General features: G+C 37.2%; 1 protein-coding gene and 1 long non-coding RNA gene across 4 annotated transcripts; one reads left to right on the top strand and one right to left on the bottom strand.

The window, feature by feature from the left end:
• Nucleotides 1–19: 19 nt before the first annotated feature.
• Nucleotides 20–6,317, top strand: temp (protein prenyltransferase alpha subunit repeat-containing protein tempura). 3 transcript variants are annotated; one of them, XM_022837625.2, is made up of 5 exons: nt 20–118; nt 744–1,564; nt 2,831–3,099; nt 3,864–4,099; nt 4,434–6,317. In XM_022837625.2, exons 2-5 carry the CDS (start codon nt 1,334–1,336, stop codon nt 4,832–4,834), a joined length of 1,137 nt encoding a protein of 378 aa, XP_022693360.1. In that variant the 5' UTR covers nt 20–118; nt 744–1,333; the 3' UTR covers nt 4,835–6,317. The 3 variants fall into 3 exon arrangements, with proteins under 3 accessions (XP_022693360.1, XP_022693361.1, XP_022693359.1); XM_022837626.2 differs by having other exon boundaries at nt 27–118; nt 1,312–1,564; XM_022837624.2 differs by lacking the exon at nt 20–118 and adding an exon at nt 256–557.
• A 1,387-nt stretch (nt 6,318–7,704) lies between these two features.
• On the bottom strand, nt 7,705–9,917 carry LOC111262968 (uncharacterized). Its single transcript, XR_002681956.2, has 2 exons — nt 9,521–9,917; nt 7,705–9,148 (listed from the first exon to the last, which is right to left on the bottom strand). It is a non-coding gene; the product is annotated as an uncharacterized LOC111262968 (long non-coding RNA).
• Between the last annotated feature and the right edge of the window lie 7,959 nt (nt 9,918–17,876).

Below are 17,876 nucleotides of genomic sequence, written 5' to 3'. Positions count from 1 at the left end.
TGAACCAACGGTCCATGTTACTGAGGCGGCGACGGCTTCAGCGATAGCATTCATTTGCAGTGGCTTGCGCGAAGCCAACTCCGCGCAATGAATCTAGAGGGTCTTGCTGTCACCACAGGTAAATTCGACTGTAGCAGCTATGCGTTGTAGTTGGGACGGCAGCTGGGATTCGCCGTAGACCAATGCCATAGTAGATCTGCTTATTAACGCGCGCAACTGTGCTTTTGGTATTGCGATCGGATATTTGCGGCCGCTCCGTAGTGTTCAGTGGCGATCATCAAGCCCTCGTAGACAACCGCTTCATTTGACGTACGCCAAACCATAGTAATTGACGGTAGATGTTAGGCGAGGCAATCACGTCAAGCGTGAGGATCTGCGTATGTTGAGTCCTGATGCAAATCAGCGTACTGGTAGCTTGTTGTGCACCAACAAGAAGAGCTGTACGATTGTGAGCAGCCAGAAATAAACGCAGTATAGCGGAAATCGTGAGAAGAGTACTGCTGACTCTAGCAGTACCCAGACAGTTACGTAGACTAGTGCTGCGAAAACAGCTTGTGGTTTGTATCAGGACTGTGTTACTTGTTAGCGCCCCTTTCTCTTGCAGACGTTTACCTAGCACCCAATCTATTGACGACAGGCCAGTAATAGATATAAGCTTGCTTAGCATTCTGTTGGCCTTAACGTTCTTTCTAGCCGATTAATTCTCATAGAATAGTCAACCAAAACAGATCGTGGTTTTGTAGGCTGTCCACGAGGGAAACGTGATCAAGAGTCAACGGCTGCCTTAAACTGACCAGCAAGTCAAGCTTCTGACAAGTCTACCCTCCGATTTTCTTGAGAGTGTTTAAAGTTTCCTTAACCTGAGCTACCTCGTTGAACGTCGAAGGATTCCAGCGTAATTAATCGCTACTCACGTCAACTAACGGGTAGTGCCAACCAGTGGTTGGAAATGGAATTGTTTGAGAAGCTGAGCTTTGTTTTCCTGTAAGGGATCCTTCATGTCGTATCACATATCATAGATTTACCCCGTCTACTACCCCCGAACCTGTGGCCTGATGCTGAATTGTCCGCGGATCTGATGTACCCCTGTTCGATTTGTGGTAAGGTGAATGTCTATGCCTGGATGAGTGTTTCATGTGGTTTAGATGCCGGATTGACATTATTTGCTGCTATCGCTGCACGAGAAAATCAATAAGCACAAAAAAGCGAGAGAGAAAAAGTCAGGCCGTGATAAAAACGAACGTGCAAAAACAAACAAAACAAATAACGTAGTATGTATTAATATATACATATATTGATATATACAAATAGAAGATAAACAAAAGCAGTCAAGATGGGGGTGTCAGAACTGTGCCAGCGAATCGTGTGCGATCTCGAAGCACTGCTTAGAAAACACGCTCTCCTAGAGAGCTTCGATGTAGTAATCAAAGAGAATAGCGCGGAACGCTCGAACCGCAGTCCCGTTTACGTGGTCGAAAACCACCTTGGCCTCGAATCCTGGTGCGTTACACCCGTCTACACCTTTGCCAGTCAGCAACTTTTAGGCTGCTACGATACTGAGAAAGTGAGTAAATTTATCTTTTTTTTTTTTTTATTATTATTATTGTAGTCACTGGATTAAAGTGTTTTAATTCACTTGCTATTTGAGATTGTGGTGGATTTGAAACGCTGTTAGACACTGTTTCCGTATCTACGCTTATATTATTGTGTTGAAAGAACATGCTTAATCGATCACTTAAGAAGACACGTCGTTAGCGATTACGTAATAAATATTCATTCTCAATGGATTGACGGCATTGCATAATGCCGTGTTTTGATGCAATCTAAACAGCGTTATTGTGGTAACACAGAAACAGGCAAACTTGTGCATGCATATGTATAAGTTTTTTTATATTTTTATTATAAATATATATATATATGTATATAAAGAAAATTTTCGTGACAGTTTACGTCTACGCTGTTTATGATACATGCTTTTTACATGTGTATGCTTTATATATATTCAATAAACAGTATATATCTGTAAATAAATTTTTTTAATTGTCAAGAGACTTCTGTCCGACCCTGCTTATATGTATATACATATATATGTGTGTATGTGTGTGTTTTAGCTTAAAATTTAAATATAAAAGCAAGAAAATGGACGCAGTCACGAACAATTTGGGTACAAGCCATATGCGGCGGGTGTATTATAGCGATGGCTATCTGTGCAATAATTTATTTTAGAGCATATGTAGGTAGGTCAATGCTAATTAAAAATGCTAGCACATGGAAGAAATAACAATGTGATGTCTAAGTGACGCATTCCCATAAAAAATCTGTCGTGTGCTCAACCATATAGAAATATGTCTTTTTTCATATAGAAGTATGTCACGATTGTCTTATGCATACGTGGACCAACGCAACACCTTTGGGTGGATTAATATATATAATTTGTTCATTATTTTGTGTACATTAAACGTATATTAGAAGAGTTAGGGATTGAAGACCAGAAGCTATGATACAAACTTAGTTGTACCCGTACTGACCTGCTGTTAGTATGCGCACAATGGTTTAGACAACGGTCATTTATAAATATTATGCCTCAAAAATACCAAGTGCTTATCGCGGGGTAGATGTTCTGTTCCTTCAATATGAGTTCTTCCATGATATCGGTGCAACAAGGGATTCTTGCGCTGCTTGTTACACGGCAATACCAATGTATTCCCCCTGACCAGGTAAAAATCCTTCTCTGAGGCCTGTAGAACATAAAATATGGTCCATGTCAAGTACCTTGATAGGCGTTCGCTTCTTTCTTTTTTAACCTTCTTTAATCAACCTTCATTCACAGCTAATTCAACTGACGAATGTGTTGTTGCTGCTAAATCCCGAGTTGGCCGTAGCATGGAATCACCGCAAACTCCTGTACCTTCAGCGTAAACTCAGCCTTCAGCAGGAACTTCAATTATCTCAACTGGCGCTGTCTCGTAAGCCGAAAACTGCGGAGGCATTTTCACATCGAAAATGGTTACTGGGGCAAGAAATGGAAAACTATCCGTTGGAGAGGAGACAAGCTGTTCTGCACAGCGAACTTCAGCTCTGCGACACAATGGCTACGAAGTGAGTTTTAGCTTTAACTATCTAATACAACAATATTTGATAAGGAAAAGGAGATCCCTATTAATAATAGGTGGACTATATATACATATAGATAATAAGAGGATACATTGAAAATTTGACTTGAAATGTATGTCATTAGGTACTTAATAATATTTTTATGATGAAAATGTTTTTAGACGAAAGATCATAAAAAGAGTCGTGGTTAGGACGTAAAATTCGAATAAAAACATGGACATTTAAAAATTGAGTTAGCGAAGTTACTAATCTCCTTAATGGCCCCCTTCAGTTTTATCCTTAAACATACAACAACTTATTAGATTTTCGTTAGACTCTATGACAGGATCAATGTGCCTAGTGAGCGTATTTTTCGAATCTTTTTAGAAATCGACAGACTTTTGAAAACCCTCGAAATTTTCCACAAATTAAAAAAGTTTCTAGTTATCTAGTTAGAATCTAGTTAGTGATCTTACATTTTAAAACAGTACCTAGGGAATAAATCTTATGAGTTTTATGATTAGTACTACGGCTAGGTATCGCTTCAGACGGCTGGTTTTCAGCATGACATGAGCGGCATCCACGCTCCGAAATTATCACATCCGCCCTGAAATTTAGTAGACAAGTACTTTACAACTACATCATTTCAAAGACTCGGAACAGTACAGAAACATACGGTTAAGGGTAGGAAGCCTTTATTTCTGGATTCCACAACAAAAAAAAATTGTTTTTTTCCTTATTATACTTTAATGTGTTATTCCTCGCGGTAGATACTTCTCTAATTATCATGCATGGGACTATCGACGGCATCTTGTTCGCGAATATGTCGAGGGAGCCCCATTGATCATCGAGAGCGAACTGCAACGTAGCAAAGATTTCCTACAGTCACATGTTTCAGACCATTCGGGAATGTCATATAGACAGTACGTTTTATTGCGTGTCAATTCCCGACCGCTGTTCCAGGCTGAACTTCAATTTATTACGGATTTAATACATACCTTTCCAGGTTAGTACTGTTTACAGGTAAGTTTTTGCTTGAGAAAAATAACAGGGCCCTTTGTTAAATTGGTGAAATGCCAGCGGACGGCTGTTAGTTATTAAAATAACATTACGTGTACGAGCTTATCCGTTCTTGTATTGAAAAATAGTCTGCAGGGTAGACGAACGTTGAAACTGAGTAGAAAAAGCGGTGTATTGCTAATGTATATTATTATAAATGCACAATATTCTACCCTCTTATTCATTGGTTACAATACCTTTACATACACACATGCAAATTTCGTGTGCAAGCATTTAGTTCATGTTATTTATGTTCATGTTTACTTTTCTACCTTAATCAGGCCATGAAGCCTTATGGCAACATCGTCGCTTCTGCGTTCTTGCATGTCTTGGTTTACTCAAGTCGGCCGACAAACGGTTACGCTCGGTGAGTAAAGATCATAAGGACCCTACACGGGTGAACCGCGCAACACAGGATGAGCAAGTGTTTGTTAGAGATGTGCTCTGTACCGGTGAGCAGTGGCAGAGAACCCTGTGCGAACGACACATTCGATGGATGCGGAATACGCTTCACATCGAGCTCGACGCCAATCAGCCAAAACTGGCTAACGGGGTCCCGTTCGACGTTAGAGCTGACTCACTTCAAATGCAGCATCAAGTTCAGCAGCAGCAACCATCGAAACAGACGCAAACACTCCGCCACGATGATGATGGTGATCGGGACGACAATAAGGTAGACTGAAGAAAAAGCAGCGAGAAAAATGATGGCATTGATAGTTCTATGTGAAACAGTTGGTGGGTGATAGCTCGAAAGAACAGCAGGTTGGAGACAGACCTAAACGACGAGCGAGGATCGAATCGAAACAGGTGTACAAAGCACAAGACATGTTTGAAATAGAGAGTCTGTTAATGATAGCATTTGCTCGTTTTTATGTCTCCGTTTTCGGGCTTATTGAAGCAAAAAATGTTTGGATAGTCACATCGGCTTTACAGTTTCTTAATTCAACGTCCGCCATGCTCGTGTGGTACTTTTTTGGTGATCCGTGTGGTACTTTTTTGGTGAAGGCGTGAATTCATCTAGCTATAGCTAATGCTAGCTCACTAGTTAACGATCAGCTCAGTCGAGTAATTTGTACAAGCTTAGTAGTAAGACATTTAATTGTCGAATAAATTTTGCAATAATTTTAAACAAAGACCTGAATCTGTTTTACTGGGTATGCGCATTACCTAGCACATTCGATGATAATCACCGCATTTTTCTTGTGTGTAAGCTGATGTAACTATGATTGTTCCTGATAATCGTCGTGACATGAAATATACCATTAGGTCAAATTTTCAACTTAAACCGCTGACTATCCAACTGTAATAAAAAGCTTCGTAATTTCTATGTTGCTATTTTCCATTGGTAACACATATTGGTGTCCTTTTCATTTTTGCAATGAGTTAGACAGAATGTAAAGAAAATCAATAAAACTCGAAGATCGCGTACGTCATACAACAACATCAATCCAATCAACACACAAATTATAGTGGGACACTTGATATACGTGAGATACATCTGAGGCGAAATTAGGAATAGTTCAGGCAAACGAATCACAGAGGAGATATAGGAAGACGAGGCATGACAAAAAAAAATGGTAGAATTAATCCTTCATGGTGATACACCCCTTATTCTTACTATTAATATCATAGTATATATAAGATATACGCAAAGAAGAGGAATCGTGTAATATTGTCGAATATTATTAGAAAGTGGAAAAACAACGATGATCGAATGCACGTGAAATATAGAGAAAGATATCGGAACACGTTCTAGAGAAAAAAAGAGAAATATATATATATATATATAATTACTTCATACATATATATAAGAATATTAAGTAACCGCGTAAGAGATATCGTTTAATACTAAATTTTATCTTGTTCGTACGCAAATAAGAAGCAATCAACAACCGGCAGCGTAAGACAGTAGCTTCAGGTGCTAAAAAAAAACTTGCATTTTTAAGACAACGAGAAAAAGTATTAGAGCTGGGTGATGAAAAACGCTTTAAAATACAAGGCTATTATTACTGATCTTATTATCATAAGGACTTGTTCGTTACCGGTAATGATCTGAATTTTCTATATCTGCGGTTTCTGGTAATAAGAAAAATAAATAACATAAAATAATAAAAAGAATAAGTTTACTTGAAAATGGAAACCTTTCCATTCGCGAAAATCACCTATCGGTTATGTTTTTTATGTGCGTATCAGTAGTAATGTAACATAATAAATTGTATTGAACTTTAAAATCTCTGTTTTTGTGTTGAAACTAAGTGAACATTTTATTTCGTACTATGAATATCGCGAGTTCCATTTTCAAACAAGTGTATATGATGTATTTTATTTTATATAAAAACAAAGGCTTTTAGCGTCATTCGTTTGTCAGATAATAGGCACGAGATTACTAATAACATTTTATTATAGCCTTAATAATAACAATCCACAGAATTAGTTTTACAATATCCCTTGGATACATTATTCTTGGATATTTTTTCATCTGCTTTGATTTACTCTACACGATCATAGAAAAGAGTTGTTGCCCACTTGTTTCATCTTAATAAAAGAAATAATGATAATATGCTTATTTCACTCGAACGCAATCCAGCTTATTATTAATTAACTAATTATTTTCACTCGTTAATTCATGCACGATACATAATCTCATTTACTAGCCTTTCTATGTGATTTAGGCTGTAGGAACGGCACAAACGGGTGACAAAACAAATTAACTGAATCGAAAGATAGAAGGAGTACACGATATAGCACTTCAATTTCTACGGTCAATACAAAGAACTAAGATACATTATAGGGAAGATAGCCGAACAGGAATTACAGAATTTAAATATTAATTTATTTTTTTTATAAACTGTAGGACAGCTGCGTGTACATCTGCATTTGAAAGTTATATGTTTGAGTCATCCATCCGGCATGCAGTATTATCACTATTGTGAGAATTTTGGTGGCACCGAAGGCAAATAGAACAATTGACGTAGTAGACGTTAGCACGATCATCATTCTGCATTATCTTCGGAAGCAAGTTCTGGATTTTTTCTGAAAGGTAATTTTTTTCTTTTTTTTTTTTTAAATATTTTAGACTAACTTGGATTAATTTTGTTTTAGTTGAATTTTACCCAGAGTTATGTCTGAGTCGTTGAGTTACTGGGGTTCATTTTCGAGCCGGCGCATCTTACTTTATGATTTCATGTTTATGTCTGCCGTGCTGCGGTTTCAATCAAAGAGAAATAACTTTGAGAGATGTAAAAAGGTGTCGAAAAAGAAGTAATCTTTTTCGATGGAGCTTACAATCAGTTTGCATATTCAACCATTGGCAGACTGCAAAGGCAGCTTATTATTTTCTACTTTGCTTATAACCTGAAGCGACCTCACAGATCATTTGCATGAGTTACTGAAGGTGTAGCCAACGAAGAAAACTTGCAATTGTAGTTCCTAGATAAAATTTGAAATTGGTTGAATGAAGTTTATTGGAATTGAATTAAACATCTTCAAAGTTAATTATTCCATACACATTTGAGGTACACATCATTGAAAAAGTAAATTTATTTGACTAACACAAATTTTTCCATCGTAGCGGGGTTGTGCTGTCACAATGCGGCCTCGACGTTAACGTTTTTTTGGCAGATATGAACTGTTGATCCCCACCGTATTCCGTCTTTGAATCGAGTATTTTCCATGAAGTGTAGTCAAGTCACAGTAACTCTTCATGTAATTCGCGTTTCTTTCGTTTTTTTCGTTAGGCTCAGATGCATTAGGAGTACAGATGTAATTTGTCTGTTTTATTCGGGTTTACCTAAACGATCGAATCTACAGTTGAACGAAGGTGGAACGAATAGGAAACGAGTGCTATTGTTATTTATCAAGTTGTGATTGCGCAATAATATCGATAGAATTCATGAGGTATGGGGCGGACGATGCCCTCAGTTCTTCCTAATAGCTCGTACCTCAAAACATGAATCGAAATTTTTTCGATTGAAGTTATAGTAAAATAATAAATTACAACAATTTGAACGCCTTGTTTTTTTCTTTTTCTATTTGGTAATACTCTGCTCGATAGACTACGCAACGCTCGAACTTCAACACTTCAAAAATACTGCCAGTATAAAGTTTCGACTTTTTCCGAGTTGCGCCCTTGCCTTTGTGAACTGAAGACAAGCAACCAGTAACTTTTTTTTGCTTCAATATATAAAAAGTAATTTTAAAATATACTGGCCCAGACTGAGCTCTACTGTAACTGCAACCTTAACGTACATGACAGCAGAATGCTTTTTCTTTAACATGTTTCCCTTTATTTACTATTTCTGCGTCATAACGCGTTAGTTCCATGAACAACGAAACGGCAACTATAATTATAAAAACATCAACACAATTACCGGCAGGTTCATCACAATGACCCAGTTAGTGCGATAAGGCACATACGTGTACGGTGCTATTACGTTAGTGCGATTAATAACTTGAGTAGCCCGTTGGCGAAGAGCTGGCCCGATGGTCCGTGAAATTCGTCCACTTGATAAAGATTATCGAAATCCTCACCTACGAAGTCGAGCGCAACTAGTCCCCAAAACACAAGAAGAACTCCTGAGTTGAACTCAAATAGGACATGAGGAAAGTACGTGAAACTCCAACAGAATAGGACACAGGCAAGGAGTCCAAGGTCGACGAATCTGTTAGACGGCATATTTATGGCAGAAAGATGAGCGGCTTTGACAAGCTAGTAAAGAAATGAATGCCTTCTGCACGAGTCGCAGAAACGAACGCTCACTGCCAGCTACAAGATGGCAAGCTAGAAAGACGATGCTAAAGTAAGTGCAGACAGCATTGGACAAAGCGTCTCGAAAACTGCTTATCCTGTCCTCATAATGGTGAAATAGTAGTGTGTTTGTTTGGTAAACTTCTGCTCACGTGGTGATTCAGGTTCGAAACCGGGCGCGGACAAATTACGTCCTGTACCGAAAAGGGTCAGCCGTCTGAAGTAATGCATAACGGCTTCAAAAGCAAACTGAAAATTCGAAAAATTTAATTAATGTAATCAATCTATTTTATAATTTATGAAGAAGGTTCGGATGGATATAACAAGATCATCAATAAGACGTAAATTTCATAGTAAATTACTTAAGAAAAGCAGCATGTAAGGAACTGTACCTCCACGTAGCCAACTATATTTTTTACACGACGTAATTCATTTGGTTGGACTTCTCTTATCTAAATCGACTTAGGCTAAAAATTTTGGGATAGGCTGTTAAACGAATACAGTGGGTGCAATACGTAGGAGCGCGCAGTGATTTATGATTACTGAGACATGATCGTGTCTGTGACTCAAATACTGAGTTATTTTCAGCTGTTGTTTTATCTTTTTTTCATTAATAATTACCAGGAGCATTCGTGAGTTGATGACGCTCGAATGCCTTCACAAAGTAGAGTTCCAGGATGATTCTGAAAGCCTGTGGTAAGAGAGACATTTCAAAAAGCATTTTAGAGTGTTTCCAGCTTACAACTATGGTTCTTAAGTGACACGTTTCGTATTTTTGATGTTTAGCTTTTGAAAGGTTTTCACAGTTCAGTTATTTTCAAAATTGAGAATCTAATAGAAGATCATGTAAGTCTATAGCATAGTCAATCATAGAAAGGATAAACTAGGCAAAGGCGAAAAGGAAGAGAATGATTTCAAGCATGGTGTAGTGTGTGACAACATCTAAGTTACATTAAAATAAGCTTAGTATGTAAGTGTATGCCATTCCTTATATATACATAATATCTTATAGAGGACGAGCAGCAAGGGCGGTTTAATATAGCTTAGGAAAGGTTCAAAGCATCATAAAGAAATCTGCCTGAAATGAACTCTACCCTATTAAGGTACATTAATTCGACATCGAGATCAAATGATAACGTCCTTGTCTCTAGAATATCCTCTAGAAAACCAAGTTTTCGCTTATTTTTAATCTCTCCAGTTATTAATTATTTAATAATTATATATTTTATAGGTTTAAAAGCTTTTTCCTATCGATGACCCCTAAAACATAATGCAAAACAACAAGAAAGATTCGCTTGGAAATTCCAACTGCAAATACGAAATCTACTGCTACAAAGCACTTACCTAATCTCTTCTTTGGCATTTGCATGTAGAACGTTCTTCACATTCGTAGTAGATCCAAAATAGTAAGCTATGATAATGCTCAAATATAGTTGCTTCAGATAGCTTCTATTCAACCTTTGGTATTTGCCGAACGGATTTTAAGCGTTTATTGGAATCACATGGACACGAACAATCCGCCCTCAATGACATCGACATAGGCAGTACGTTGTTTCAAAAATATGCGCTGAATTATAATACAATATTAAGAAAAATCTGCTAAATAGCCAGAACGCATTTGCTAATATTACTCCATTTTGGCTGTCTTTATTGGCATAGTGCGAATTACGAGAACCAATTATTTTATAAGGTCTGTTCTATTTCTGCAACCTCGTTTAATAGGATACGGCACACCCACATCAAGAAATTTGAGTAAATTAAATAAATGAAGCGAAACTTTGATAATAGCAGGTTTTATAAATTTAGTTAAAGAAATCCGGTCCTCTTACCAAAAACACAAAAAAGTGGCATCACATGCTCTTGTAGCAGAAGATTTCACAATTTCTATCATATGAATGATAAACTTAAGCTCAGCAACTCTACACAATAGTGTCATGAAAACCTTTTTCGGCTAAACACGTACCTCGAAGTGCCGGGGTTGTATAGTACGGCTACGTACTTTGCGAAGAATATCATTTTCTCATTTAATATATACTATTCTGAGATATTATCATACTTTTCGCGATTCGATATAAATTTCGTTCGCTACAGAGGTGTACATCGTCATATGATCGGTGAAAAATTTATACATTACTTCGTCGAGAAGCTTCTTGAAAGTCAGGTTAACAGGCGCGTCCTTCATACAACCCATTATTTTACATAAAGCGTTTATGTTGTTCAGCGCCGAGTCTAGCCTAACTCCTGATGGGAGCACCAGCCCCTACTCACTTCAAATATTATCGTTGATATTCATGAACATTAACTTCCCTATAATAGTTTGTCTACCCTCTCGAGAAAAATTAGCACAGGTGCAGTAAAAGCTTGTCCTGTTATCTAAACATAACGCCAATTGTCAGCTATTATGATTAACTAGGTTCCTTATTGCCTTGTCCATTATATATAGAAGACAAAAATGTATGCTGATTCGGCAGATAATATAATAACACGCTGAATCAACAATATATAAATAAAGGCTGGATACTACAAAATTAGGCACTCTGATTACTTCAGTAAATGGCATTCTTTATGCTTTCCTCATAACCGCGAAAACTGAAAATCAGAGACATTTTAATGACTGTGCTTTACGAATTCAGATTTATTTTGTAACATCTGTGTGCCTTCATCAGTTAACCATGCGTAGTCCTTATCTAAACTGGTTTCCAATTTAAAGCTATATCTATAAGCCGTCTTTAAATTGTTAGCTGAACTATGGGTCACAAAAGCGTTTCAAATATATTCGTAACGGGAATTTATTTATTATAACGGAAAGCTCGAATATAACATCAAGACAAGCTACTTTTCCATAAATAACTTCCAATTTACGGAGGCTTGGTCTAATTTGTCAAGAAAAAGTGTGCGGACACCGAATATTTTGCTTCCTAGTTATTTGTTTTTCAACTTTTTTGCTTGATGTAAGATCGGAAATGCATTGCTGTTTCTTATAGACTGAAAATGATTCGTCAGAACCAGAAACGTTGTGGGACTGTTTCGTACAACAAAGTTTACATCCTACTTCGTCTACACAACCCCCGCCATCGAGAGATTTTTTCGTTCTGCATACTTAGCCAATTGGCTCCCGTCCTACTCCCTTGAGACGCTTGACAGCTCATTTATGTTTGATGACTGTTTAAATTCCAAGCCATCTTGCCATTCCGTTTGATCATAACGGACAGCACTTCATTCTCTAGGCTAGGTGCAATGATATGGCTATGAGATATTCACTAAAGAAGTTCCAAAAGCTAATCAAAGTGGGCACATACTTGAGATAACAGTTTATATATGGCAGTAGTATTGCAAATATGAAACAAACCCCATTATTATTTTGTACAGGGTCAATATAAGTATCTATTCATAATTTATTCGACTTTTTTTAGTCATTTGGGTATCGTTTAGGCATTGAACAATAGTCAGAACACTAACTACGCTGGAGTTCGAAAATACCATGTCTTTCAAAATTTTATTACCATACTTAATTTCTATCACGTTATTTCCATAAGCTCATTTCAGATAATATAAACATGCTTGACAGACATTTCGCAGAAACTGAACAATGTTTTGTTATTATTATTAATGATCATTCATTATATATATATACTGAAGACACAATTGTCATCTCCCGTTTCTTTCTTTGTATATCTACCTATCGTTAATGGATCGCGATCGTGGTAAAAAACACTATCTAGCAATGTTGAACAGATTGGACAAGCTAATAAAATAGAAATTCGCGATGTCACATATAAGCATCTGTAGCGTAAAATCGGTTCAACTACTGGCGCTACGGTTTTTACGGTCCTACGAAGACAGAAGAGGCACACTCATTTAGGAAGTATAATATTACTTGTATTTAGAATCACAATAGATAAACATTTTTGAATGAAAGCATATTGCTCGGCTTAGTAGTTCTGTTAAAACAGCGCAACGATTATCACTAGTCGGCGGTCTAGTACAATCCACTCACATATGCTTTTTAGTTAATAAGTAAACGAAACTCTAACGACATATGCGACACGATAAATGCTATCAAATAAAGGAACATAATTAAAAATTTTATTCCGTGAAATCTAATTGATTGATACCTTATATAGTATTTATAATATTCAGTGTTTGTTTGTAAAAGATAGCTGCAATAAATAGTCCCCCAAAAAGCCACCACTCTTCTATGAGCAGATGAGTTTAAACTCAATAAAGCATGGGTTGATTCTTATAAAAAAAATCATTTTTCTGTTGTTTTACCATGTATTGGTCCAAAATGCGGTGACGTGCTTGAAACCTGTTGTGCATAGCATGGTCCCTTGCTCGGTGCATCTGTTGCATTGGATGCTCTACCTTATCAGGCCTTTGAGGCTCTAATCCCAATCAGTCCCAGGATCATTCCGCTTTATATTCGAAAGCTTTGCATTTGACGCTGGAAAAGCTCGAAGTTCTGACATGTTTCGGTAAGCTGCATTTGATTTATGGGCTTCAGCCACTCGCGTCGTAATATATCCGTAACGACGACTTCAGCTCATCTTCAGCGCAGAATAATAGATATTTGGCACCTGTCGTTCTTGCACTACTAGCGAACATTTTATCGAGTTGCTAAATGTTTAGCGCAGAAAAATAATCTGTGATTTAACAGAGGAGTCGAAACGAGATGTTGGTTATAGGGGTGCCCTAATAATCAATAACCACACAGATTTTTTAAAACATTCGAGTTTATATTCGAAATCGCCAGTCTAGCTTTTTGAAGTGCGACTCTCCGCAGGTTGTACGAACTTAAAATGTGTCGTGCAGAGCATGCATTACGTAACGCGATATTGTAGGCCGAGATGTCAAGACGGTCTTAAATGAGATATTTTCTTAAAAGATATCGTTGCTGGATTTGACAAGTGACAGGATAAATACTGAGAGTGGTGATGAGGATTTAGACTATAAAGTCTTTAGATTTTCCTACAGGCCGTAAGACGTTTGTGATATAGTTACAGTATTAACGATCGCAAGGTAATCATGAACAAACCTACTATTCGTTCATTTTTTGCTTCCTGATTATTCATTGCAGACAAAGATAGACAAAATAATAACTTTCGTATAATCCGTATGTTTTTAATAAAGAATTACTCTCTTACTAATCTATATATGTATATATATATATGTGTGTACTGTATATATATATATATATATATATATATATATATATGTATGTGAATACTGAAGCCCTTCCGTATCAGCCTCGGCATATATTAACGGATTAATGTAAAGGTGACTAGTTGTGAAGTTTACCGAATTCCAAAAACATTCTATTCAAGAGAATTGGAATTGGAGAGGCGATATGTTGCAGGGAACGCCGAGGGTGTGTAAGCTTGGGGCTCAACGGATGTGGTGTCTCAGCAGCCGGTCGGTAAGCCTGGATTTGAGCACCCAGAGCAGACTTTTAAGGAAAAACTACCGCGGCCAAGTATTGTCGCATGCGTATCGATAATATATTTAATCCTAAATGAAGGAAAAATCTGGCAAAAGTATAAACAGGCCACCGTCAAGCTCGAAAAACTAAAGCAAAATTTTAGGGAACATGTTGAAGAGCAGAACGTGAGGATGGCAACGGTCTCGTCAACAAAGCAGAGCTCGACAGAAAATCCGAACCCTCAGCAAAAAATGCACAACAGTGGCTAGTCGTGGGTGCATCCAATCCGCTATAAACCACTATTAGTTAATAAACAAAATAATTTTTTGAAAAAGCGCTTACGTATAAAAAAAATACAGAACTCTGGCTGTAAAATAAATCTAGCCCAAAAAAAGGTATGATCGGATTCGCTCAAAACCGAACAAAAAGTGATCGTAATACCCAAAATACGAGTGGATTGTTACAGTAGACGATATCGAAGTGGAGACGAAGTGGAATTTTGTTGAGGGAATGACCTCAAGCAACAAGTGTTTATAGAGGCTTCTCTTTATTCCCGTACTATATCTTCCTGTAGTATGTATAAAAGATCAATGTAAACTTGTCCCGTTTTTCTACGGAGGAATTTCCGCCCCGCTAACAAAATACAAATTCACCGTGATAGCCAATCGGAGCCTCTGTGATTTTTCATTTGTACAACTCAGTTGCAACTGTAGAGAGGACTTTCTTTAAACTTTTTTTATAGCTTATCCAAATGTTTGAGCTCTTAATTGTTGTATGACGATGCTAATACGAAACAAAACGCGTCCTTTGGTTCAATCACGTCAACTGTGTAAGCTGGAGGGTATTGTGATTTCAATTCTCTCAAATCATCTTCCCGCCCTTCAGCGCACAGAAGTTGAATAAATAAATAGCAGCTATTTGAACAAAAATTATATCATCGACTATTTGTTAATGACAATTCGGACCAAATCGGCACTTTCTGGTTCTCCTTTCCTCACTCGTTAGGTTTATTTAACTAATGTCCTTAATATTTTTGTGGTGATAGTAGGCCAGACTGAGTATCACTGTAGATTATAACCGTCATTTGACAAACACCAGTCTCCATAGTAAAATATCAATTTATTTTGCACTCGTTTCCTTTTATTTTACATATCACTCAGGATACGCACAAGTCGAAACTACAGCCAGTAGTCAAAGCGTATCGCGTGATAGTCATTACAAATCGTCCTCTGATATATTCAGTTTTACAGATGAAACCAATATGAAAAAAAATATGGAAACATGGCAGTTGTTTGGTTTTTTTAAAATTAGCAAACAACCTCATTTTTTTTATATGTTTGGTTCATAGGAGAATCACTGTCGTTCGATGGTTCGAACGTAAGCGCAAAACGGAACGTAATGAAAGCTATTCTCTGGCCTCTTGGTAATGTTATTGGTTACTTCGGTTTGTTACAATAACTTGCAGTATCGTTATTGTAACTAGAGTTAGCAACATCAAGAGAAGAACATACCGTATGAAAAGCATTGTTTTTTATGACATATAATGCAATTTTGCCGCCCACCGGTTTTTGTTTCTTCCCGGATGGCCTTACCCATTGCCCTGCGCGAAACCCGTACGATTGGACATAAGGCCGTAGCTACTTCTACATGGTTTGTGTAATAAAGCAGCGTATTGCTATAACCTTAATATTGTTGCGGGCCGGTTTACAATAATGCTCTAGTCGTCTTTCCGCTTGAACAGGTTCTATAGAAAATGCACGCTTTATTTACACCTTAATATGATTAATATTTTGAGCAACGTGATGGCTAAAACATTTTTCCGGGGATTCATAGGATCCATCAACTTCACAATCGCAATGAACAACCTCAGCAGTTATGTCAAGAGCGACGATTCCATACATCTCAAACTAGCAAAACCTAAGGGAACGATATGGAACATTGAGGAGCAAGTACCAGTCCGAGTATTATCAAAAATCACGTTGAACGGCATATTAACAGCAGGTTTATGTTTCGACACAAGAAGAGGATGAGACCTGCCGCCCGAACACATAGGTAAGTTGCCGTTATCTACAGACGCACTCAATGTGCAATCAACCAATTAAATCAATTAGAAATCGTAACAGAAGCCAGAAACATTTTCTTTTACCATTTATTAGGGTACAGCATCATCATACATGATGACCAAACGCTGGCAATCGTGTCGTAATTTGTGATTAATTTCTTAAACCGTTATGCCGTCACGTAGCCACATGTTCCACAATAGCGAAAGGCAATTGTGTTTCACAAGTTTGGAATTAGATCGTAGCCCTAATCTTCGCCGTAATCCGCTGCTGCCATTTTTATTGAATACCTATTCTATCTCTGTGGTGGACTGCGAAGCGAAAACAATTGATTCTGTCAGTTAGGATGCTTAACAGTATGGCAGTTCCAGGATAAGAATGTGTTAGAACTAGCAATCCATTTTTTCCTAGTTTCATACCGCTTGCTTAAAGCCGTTGCTAATCTTCTTTAAAATGTGCGCACTTCGAAATCTTTATGATCCATCAGTAATATTTCACCTAAACTTATGAGGAGCTCAAACGTAGTAGCTTTAAACAATTCTTTCCTGAAAATAATCATCATCGATTAAACCTATTAGCAAAATTTGTAACAATGCTATATCATATATACGTGATAGTAGATAGTTGTATGATATATATATATATGCTATGTGTAATGCCATATGATCTTGTTGTATTTGTATACATTTCCATATTTTCATTCATTCTTCATCTACATTTCCATAATATAAGTACACGCCCCTACCTAAGTCATCATAAACGTATGGTTGCTACATTTAGAAGAGAAGGGCATGTTGCCCTATAGTATGCGTCAAAATATAGCCTAGTTCAACTAGGACAACTTTTACAACATGAAAAAGTGCATTTCATAATCAAAGCTTCACAGCCGTTGCAGCTGCCGAAATATGCTTACATACAAGTAAAAAATAAATTAAGCAAACACTTGTTTTTTTACCCATTCAAGTATTTGTTTGAAATTATGTAAGTTAGCTTGACTAAGCCAGTGTTCGAGTATTGATTCAATACTCCCAGATAGTACTAGGGGTTGGGCACCGATTTTTTTTAGAAAAATTGCATCACTGAATTGAAAATCATTAAAAAAGAAGATGATTTATCCGTATATGAAGCAATATTCTTGGTTATTGCGTTGTTTAACTGTGGTAGTGCCTTTGTTTCGAACTGTTGACAAAAAGGGAAAAAATGAAAAAAAAGTGTAGTAGGGCATTGCTTCAAAATCCATGCCCTTCGTTTCAAAGACTGTGTATCCCCTGTTTCCAAGTTAGGCAACATCATGTGAAGGGGAAGTGCATATGGGTCTTTTTTACCGTGCAAACTAGGTTTCAATAGTGTAAAATCACATAGAGAATTTTAGCTCAGCTTGTCGGCAGCTTCCGATAGAACAGTAGTAGATATATGCTGGTTTCCCTGAGAAGATGCGTCTCTGAATCACTTTCTGTTTCAATGTCTTTTACAACTATTTTTCATATATAGTAAAGAC

Source organism: Varroa jacobsoni, unplaced genomic scaffold (assembly GCF_002532875.2).
Source record: "Varroa jacobsoni isolate VJ856 unplaced genomic scaffold, vjacob_1.0 scaffold_716, whole genome shotgun sequence".
Classification (NCBI taxonomy): domain Eukaryota; kingdom Metazoa; phylum Arthropoda; class Arachnida; order Mesostigmata; family Varroidae; genus Varroa; species Varroa jacobsoni.
This window is presented reverse-complemented; position numbering and strand designations above follow the sequence as displayed.